General features: G+C 48.7%; 1 protein-coding gene across 1 annotated transcript; it reads left to right on the top strand.

Annotated features, from left to right (window-relative positions):
- The first annotated feature begins 5,560 nt into the window (after positions 1 to 5,560).
- Positions 5,561 to 6,739, top strand: ADIPOQ (adiponectin, C1Q and collagen domain containing). Its single transcript, XM_009586582.1, has 2 exons — positions 5,561 to 5,774; positions 6,213 to 6,739. Exons 1-2 carry the CDS (start codon positions 5,564 to 5,566, stop codon positions 6,737 to 6,739), a joined length of 738 nt encoding a protein of 245 aa, XP_009584877.1. The 5' UTR covers positions 5,561 to 5,563.
- The last annotated feature ends 1,623 nt before the right edge of the window (positions 6,740 to 8,362 follow it).

The following is an 8,362-nucleotide window of genomic DNA, read 5'->3' on the forward strand; positions in this document are numbered from 1 at the left end:
CCCACTGGGGGAGGACAACGGTGGGCAGTAGGGGTCTCCTTCCCTGGCCCCCATGGCACGGATCCCACCCACGGGGCCAGGCTGGCCTGGGAAGTCACCGACCTCCTCCTGAGGCAGCCATCCCGACCTCCCTGCGGCCGAACCGGCTCTTCACCCCTCAAATCACACCAGCGGGGATCGTGACTGCACTGATGGAGCACAGCTAATAACGAGCCTCCTGCTCTATTTTATTCCTCTTTATAGATGGCTAAATATAACTTTCTGCTTATTTTTAATTCTTAGTGAAAGCTGCGATCCACAATCCATCAAGTCAGTTTTGTATTTTTCATATTTGCAGGCTTGCACCAGATCCAAGAAAGAAAACAAGGTCAGGCTCAGCGCAAGGTTTGTAGCCGAGTCAGGTACAGGCAGCGTGTCTCGCACCGGAGATCTGGTGACCGCGGTGCGAAGAGGAGAAGGTATTGCAGGACTTGTGGACAGCAGCTTTCTCTGTGCCAAAAAGACCCCCAGCCCCAACCAGAGCTGCTGCCTCTGAGCACCACAGCTGTGGGCACTGCCGGTCCAGTCCGCATTTGGTGGCAGGTTTTGCTTGTCGCCAGGCAGAGGAAAGGGCATTTTAATGTTTTCCTATCACACAGCCAGAAGTAGCTCACTGGATTGTACAATATCTCCCTCTGCAGTGGGAACAGGAGCCAGCACCAGCCTGCAAACCAAGTGTGTAAGACATCATAACTGCAAGCGAGTGCGTCGGGGGTTGTATCAGCTGGTTGTACCCCCAGAGATAAACTTCCACCCCTCTTCTGGGAGGCAGCAATCATGTTTGGGAGGCTGCTTGATGGACCACTGAAAGATTTGTCACCGTGGTATTTTCCTAACAACTGAAGTGATAAGGCCTTGAGGTAATTGCAGCACTACCTGCTAAGCACGTCCGGTCCAATTTTCAAACTCTGGCAGCCTAGTAAATACCCCAATCATGTATTTCGGGGTTCAAGCCGAGAGTTGGCAGGGGAAACCAGCCTTGTCTTGCTCACACCCCGGGCAGAGGCAGCCCAAAACCTCTTGTCTCCACCGCAAAAAAAAGTTCCTATTTCAGTTCCAAGATCCTGCTCCTCCATTCATTGCTCAGGAGACGAGACTTCGAGAGAAACATTGGCATCACACGCACACAAACACACACATGGCTCTAGCAAATCACGTTTATAAGAAAATAACAGATCCAACTAGATCTCTGTCATATTTTACTGGGGTTGCATGAGGGATTGTTTTAAGTCTCAACATTGCATGAAAAAACCATCATCAAAAAAATAAAAAAAATCAAATTCTTCAAATGCTGGACTAAGGGCTTGCCCAAAATAAGAAAGGCAGCGAGCAGCCGTCCTGCGGCTCCTCCCTTCTGCACCCTTCTCCTCAGGACTTCAAAATTCACCCTTGCTGACTCCCAGCTCTACATATAAGAAATTATTTATATGTTCATTTATACATCCTTTTAGTCCTTCCAGATAGCCAGGTCTTTCCAACAACTCAGTAATTCGGGATACTGTCCTGCTAACATTCACTTGGATGAGTTTCCCCTCTCCCAAGGACACCAGCCCCCCCATGCCTGGTCGCAACAATACACATCACACTATTTTTTCCTGGTCTGATTTTGCAAGCCCAGGTTTGCGAAGGTCCCGCCTAGCTAACCTTGAACTGCCCCGGAGCAGCTGGAGAGGAAAGCCTTCGCCCTGTGAGGTTCAACCTCTGTTTTGGAAGAAGAGAGACACAGGGGAAGAAAGACTTTGTTTTGACCTAAAGCCAAAATGTGTGATAGGTGGAAAGCCATCCGTAGGGCTGAAATCATTCTGATGATTTACAATAGCACTGGCACATGCTTGGCTGGCTTAAGACGAAACTCTTCCCCCAGCGCTGCCCTTCCCCTCGGGCAGCTCTGCCCTTCTTTGGTGCCGCAGCAGCCTCCAGGCAGGAACGGCTCTCGCCGTTAAAAGGAGAAACCAAAACTTCTCACGCAATAATTCATTTACTAACATGTTGAAAAACCCCCATTTGAGCGCGTTAATGCAAGGCTGCAGACACACTTTCTCCATCAGCTGCTAACAACATTTCCCGGTTCAGGCGGAGCAGCAGCTCGTGCTGTACAAGCGCAGCGCTGGGCGAGTAGCTTGGCACATGGGCTTCTCCAGCAAACCACTGCTCCTCCAGTTCCTATCAAATTCCCAAACCCATCTTTTCCCCGTTAAGGCTATCTTCGCAAGCTATCCCAGTGTGACCGGATTATATAAGTGGTCCAAAACATAAGTGATGGCCAGGAAAAACTAATGGGAAAACCCAACTTTTAGGTCAGCATGCGCAATAGCAAATGGAAAATGCAGTGTCTGAGCTGACAGCTCCCCGTGCCCTTAGGGATAGCGATGTGGTAGCTGGACTTCATTTCTAAAGAGACTGCAGCAAGCCAACTAGGACTCAAAGCAGCTGGTAAGCACGATTTTTTTTTTCCTCTTACTAAGTTCAGGATTTTCTCTTCTTTTGGGCTGAATGAGACAGACAGACTTTTCTGTTCGCAAGAAGTTTCTTTTCTTAGAGTTATTCTCAGAATAGCCAGCGAGTATTTTTTAAACTAAGAATAGCCGATCTCCCTTAGATTCATACTCCCGTTTTTGGAAACACTATTTAGACATCAAAACTCCTAAATTAAAACTAGTCAGGAACAGCAGTGAAAAACCACATGGCTATAACAGCGAGTATTGCACTGGCACCCTTCGATTCACCTCTTTCCTCGAAGACTCCCGGGAAGATTGCGTTTGCCCCAAATCTCCCTGAGTCGTATCAGCTCCTTGCCAGAAACCTGCACCACCCAGATTTAAGGTGCAAGCCCCTTGGAGCAAGTCACCACTGGAACTTCAGTAAAAACTATGCTACAAGGAATTACAAAAAGAAAAAAAGATCAATGTAAGCCAAACCCCTGGTTAATACCCTTTGAAGAAAACACTGGAGTTAGAAAACAGATGGATTTTTTTATGTGTATTGTGCAGCAAGTTCCTTTTTTTATATATATAAAAATATATAGTATTTAAAAAAAAATTTAATTCTGAATCATGGTCTGAATTGCTATGTAGCAGTTATGAATGGCATTGTTCTTATGGATGATATGCTGATTTCTGCTGATAACTGAATAAGCTTCATATAATGCATAGGAGCTTTTATTCCCTTGGCAGCTACTGTATTAACTGAAAGCCACAAAGAGTACTTAGTTCATCTATTACTTGTCTGAAAGGTACAACTGACATTCAAATATAGCAGATTATTTCACATCACGCTGCTGAGCATCAGACAAAACCAAAAAGAAATGGGAAAGATAATAGTAAAGGGATATCATACTTAAACCAGGGTTTAAACTCAGACCTAGCAGACATAGCTTAAAACTTTCCCTTTGTAAGACACACTTATGCCAGAGAACTGCTTCGTTTCTCAAACAAGCAAACCACTTGCGGTCGAGTCAAACTATAGCAATAGAAATAGTTTTCTATATCACAACACTTTTCTGATGAGAAAGGAGAAAACTAGATTGTGTAACGTATTTGCAGTGAAGAGCCGCCCAGGGATGCTGTGGGACAGGCATCGCTTCGAGCCCTTCAGAGCAAGCTGGACAGGCGTCTGCCAGGGAAGCTCCCTGCAGCCCGGCCTGGGGCTGCCTCAAATCTGCACTGCTTTTGACCTTGCAGGAGGGTTTTGTTTTTCACCAGCAGAAGACCTGGCTCTGGGGCACACGTCGCTAAAATTTTAATGATATTTGAGTTCTAGGCAACATAGGAGAACTAACCCCAACAAAATCACCAAAACAGCTCCAGAAACGCAATTTTGAGGTGGATTTTTATTGAACACTATCAGGTTCTCATGCAGTTAGATGTCCCCAGACAGCCTGTGCTGATTTTGGAGGGGTGCATGCATGTAGCCGAGCTGGAGGGGACCCAGGTGGGGGGACAGGGGTCCCTCTGCTTAGTGCCGTCCACCGGGGCACGGCAAAATGGCCATGTCGCAGTGTGCCCAAATATGCACACCCTCGCTTCCCAAACCAAGCCGCTTTTAGGATTTATAGACATCTGTTTCACTTGTCCACCCTGGTTCATGGATGATCGCTACATCCCTTGTTGCAAAGGGACATTTCGCTTCCCAAAGCGCAGAGACGCAGGAACACTGCCTAAGGTTCAGGTTGTGGTCGCTGGAGCCCTCAGCCCCAAAACTGCCTCCGAGCCAGGGCCACAGCCCCATCGCAGGGTGCCACGTGGCTGCTGGATTGCCAGAGCCCGGCAGGGCAGGCATGGTTTTAGGAGTTCCCTGATTTTATGCATTAGGTACTGCCCACCAAAGACATTAAGCAGAGCTTTGAAGTTTTCTTCAAAGGCCCCCCAATATCCTGCAAAAACTGAAATCATGGTAACCTCTTTGTTATTTAGCTTCCTTTGAAGCAATTACGTGAGAGCTAATAAGACATTGTTTAAAATATGACATTTAAATAGCTTGCCTAGGAAAATCAACCCTGCAAAGGAATTGTTCTGAAATATTATTTTTCTTGGAAATTACAGAGCTAAGGGACTCTAATGGCCATGCTGTTCTTCACTTTTTATTGCCTATTATGCCACTTAACAATCCCCATAACAGGATACCTTTATTGTTCCAGGGTATAATCTCTGCCCAGGGAGCAGCATCACATAACAATAGTGATTTTAAAATATCTGCTTCCTAAAAGCCTGACCCAAAGTCCCACTGATTGCTGGGAGCATCAGAACAAAGCCCCAGGCTGGCCATAGGGTGTCACCACCGACCTGGTTCTGGGGAGCCGCACTAATCGCTCCGACTAGCAAAGCAACTAGATTAAAGAAGAATATGACCCTACAGGGCCTAAACACTGTGCAACTTGTCGTCCTGTAATCCAAAAACGTAATTCGGATGGAAAAAAACAGTATGATAATTTCGTATGGTCGCTCAGAGGAGCCGGAAAGCCTGGCGGTAGGTTCTGCTCACACTAGACGGGCGCAGGTCAGAGGGCTGTAAGTGGTAAGCGAGCAGGTGGTTTAAAGGCTTCTGAGGTTTTGAGACAGGCTCTGTCAGACCTGTACTTCCAATCAGCTGCTCACTCAGCCGGGCAGAAGTTGGAGCGTACCGTGGCTAACTGAGCAGAGCTTTGTGAAGAAATCTGCCACGGACACCCTGGCATCTGCCGTGCTCTGTCCGGAGCTACATTTGTGCCGGTGCAAAGAGCCCGTGAGCGCCAGGGGAGTAACTCTGGCGTTTGCTCCTCTCCACGCTGGATGTGCTCCCGGGCTGAGGTCCACACTGCTCCCAGGAGCCCCATTCCAGCTTGGCTCATGGAGCTCATGCCAGCACCAGGCTGGATGTGGAGCGTCCCTTGGGGTGAGCAGAATTGCTTTCCTTCAGACATGTTGATTCAAACTTTAGTCTTCTGAGCCTCTCTGTTACTCAAGGGTGGGGTTTTTCTTCACTTTTTTTTTTTTTTCCTATTAACCTTTAAAGCTAACAAAGCCCTTGCCCACATCAGGAACCAACGATGAGGGGCCCAGCAGGCTTCCTCCTTTGTTTGCTGCTGCTGGTGGGCCCCCATTGCACAGAGGTGGCCACCCAGGATGTCCAGCCTGACCCCAAAACGCCATGTGCCAACTGGATGGGAGGAGCGCCCGGCTACCCCGGCCACAACGGGCTCCCTGGCCGGGACGGGAAAGACGGAAAAGATGGACAAAAGGGAGAGAAAGGAGAGCAAGGTTGGTGAGGAACAGGGGGTATGTCGGTGCTGGAGCCCGTGGGCAGCCCCAGCCCTCAGGGCCAGCCCCAGCAGGTCTCACGTCTGATAGGTCCATGCCCAACCTTTGTCCAGATGGCTTTTGAATATCTCCAGGCATGGAGATTCCACAAGCCAAGTCAAAGAGTTTGGTCTGGTGGTTGTTTTTCCAATTAATGATGTTTTTTCAGACATGCTGCTCTCAGCAGATCTGCACACAGCCGGGGGGCTGAGCGGGCTTTCCACTTGCTGGCTGAGCTCACGGGGGGTGTTGAGGTCATCCAGCCTTTCCTCAGGGGACACATCTTGCTCCACGCTGCCAAGCAGATCCTCATGCCACAGCCCCCTCTGCATTTCGGGCTGAAGGGTAGCGGGTGCCAGCACAGTGCAAACAACTCCCCGTCCCCACTCTGTCCCCCAGGTGTGCAAGGCCCCAAAGGCGACCAAGGCGAAATAGGAGCCCCAGGGCGGGAAGGGCCGAGAGGATTTCCCGGATACCCAGGGCAGAAGGGGGAGAAGGGTGAAGGCGCCTTCGTCTACCGCTCCGCCTTCAGCGTGGGGCTGACAGAGCGAGTCCCCCACCCCAACGTCCCCATCCGCTTCAGCAAGATCTTCTACAATGAGCAGAGCCACTACGACGCCAGCACCGGCAAGTTCCTCTGCAGCATCCCCGGCATGTACTACTTCGCCTACCACCTGACGGTCTACCTGACGGACGTCAAGGTCAGCCTCTACAAGAAAGACAAGGCGGTGATCTTCACCTACGACCAGTTCCAGAAGAACAACGTTGACCAAGCGAGTGGTTCCGTCTTGCTGCACCTCAGCTCTGGGGACGAGGTCTGGCTTCAGGTGTACGGGGAGGGGGACAACAATGGCGTCTACGCCGACAACATCAACGATTCCACTTTCATGGGCTTCCTCCTGTACCCGGACCTGGATGTCCATTAAAGCAAGGGCTGCTGCATGGGAGAGGACGAGGTGGCTTAACCCCGGACGGCGTTCTGGGGCACTGGCGCTATAGCTATACTGTATTTACCAGAAAATTGCCTTTTGCAGGGGCAACGATTGCCAAGGGTGGACCCTATTACCTGAAAAATCAGTGAGGTTATATATGAGTGACTTCCATGGGACCAAGAGTTCACTCCTACCACTGCTCTTGCTCTCCTTGTGGAAACCTGGGCCCAAAGTCAAACACCACTCCTGCCACATCATGAAACAGTAACTCTCAAGATGGGCTAAACTTTTTTTACATTTATGACTGATAAGAGAGAAATTGGTTACATTCAAATATCACGTTCTAAATTTCCCTTTTCTAACCACCTAGATTCATTTACACCAATGGTAAACATTTTAGCCAGCATTTTACAATTTGAATAGAAGAGGGAGAAGGCTATTCATGAAAGCCATCTCTGCTCTTGTTTTCAGCTGGAACAGATGGCTCTGTTTTTTCCATCGTAACTCCCTGTGTTATTAGAGCCTTTGACTTCCACCCATGGTTTGTTGTCTCCCTTCTTTAGCCCAGATCTTTGAATATATTCAGATCATTAACTTTCACTTATTTTAATCCTTTGATTTTCCTTTAATGTTTATCCCTTATCCTTTTCTCTAATTAGACAGCATGCTCATTTAGGGCAGGGATCTTCTCTTTTGTTTTATCTGAAAAGCCTTATGAATGCCGGTGAGGCTACAGAACAAAAGCAGCCCATTGACCGCATGGCTCTGGGGGTCCTGAGGTGGTCACAGACGTGTTGGCCGCACAGTTGTGATGCTCAGAAATGCCAGCAGCTCCCCTGCAAACAACATGCCTGACTGGGGGGAGAGGTCCCTCAAGGCTCCTGGGCAGATGGGACCTCAGGGTGGAGGTGTCCCTTCCCAAATCACTCACCCGGCGCTGGAGGTGATGGCACGAGTACTTGTTCAGCCCCGAGTCTGCCAGCATGGGGCACACGAGCAGCATCTTATAGTTTCCATCTGCTCGCTGGCAGGATCCTGTCCCGTCTCCCTTCCTAATAGCTCCCAAGTGCAGTCAGAAGTTGAGATCTAGCAACCGTGTTTCTACTTTTCCACACCATAAGCAATGGTTTGCACACCAGCTGGACAGAGCTTCAGGTGGTGGGGCAACCTCCCATGTTGAGTGGGCTTCTGGGATGAACACCCCCAGGACCTGCCCCAGCTCTCGGCAAGGTTACCTTAACGGGGCAGGAGTATAAGGCTGAGATTAGTAGCAATCCCATCAAACTGCTCTCCAAGGAGCTTGCTTGACTTTTAGCTAAAAGAGGATTTGATGGTTTCTCAGATATGTTCAAAGAAGACTCCCATTAAGCTTCAGAACAAGCTAACATAGATCAGAGCTAATGCGTTATTACAAACACAAAACAGCATTAAGAGCTTCAACTGAAATTACTTCCAACAGCAGCAGCAGCATTTTCTACACTCCAGTGAGTTACCACATTACAAATAATAACAACAATAAAAAACTCTGTCAATGAGAACGCTCCCACATTTTTGTATGCGTCATTGGGAAGGATTTGAAGAAAGGCAGCCCAGGGGAAAAAAAAAAAAAAAAAAAAA

This window comes from Fulmarus glacialis, unplaced genomic scaffold (genome assembly GCF_000690835.1).
Source record: "Fulmarus glacialis isolate BGI_N327 unplaced genomic scaffold, ASM69083v1 scaffold20601, whole genome shotgun sequence".
In the NCBI taxonomy this organism is placed as follows: domain Eukaryota; kingdom Metazoa; phylum Chordata; class Aves; order Procellariiformes; family Procellariidae; genus Fulmarus; species Fulmarus glacialis.

Coding starts and splice junctions, on each gene's coding strand:
- ADIPOQ (XM_009586582.1), top strand. CDS start 5,564: ATGAGGGGCCCAGCAGGCTTCCTCCTTTGTTTGCTGCTGCTGGTGGGC. Junction 5,775..6,212: donor GGGAGAGAAAGGAGAGCAAG/GTTGGTGAGGAA, acceptor TCTGTCCCCCAG/GTGTGCAAGGCCCCAAAGGC.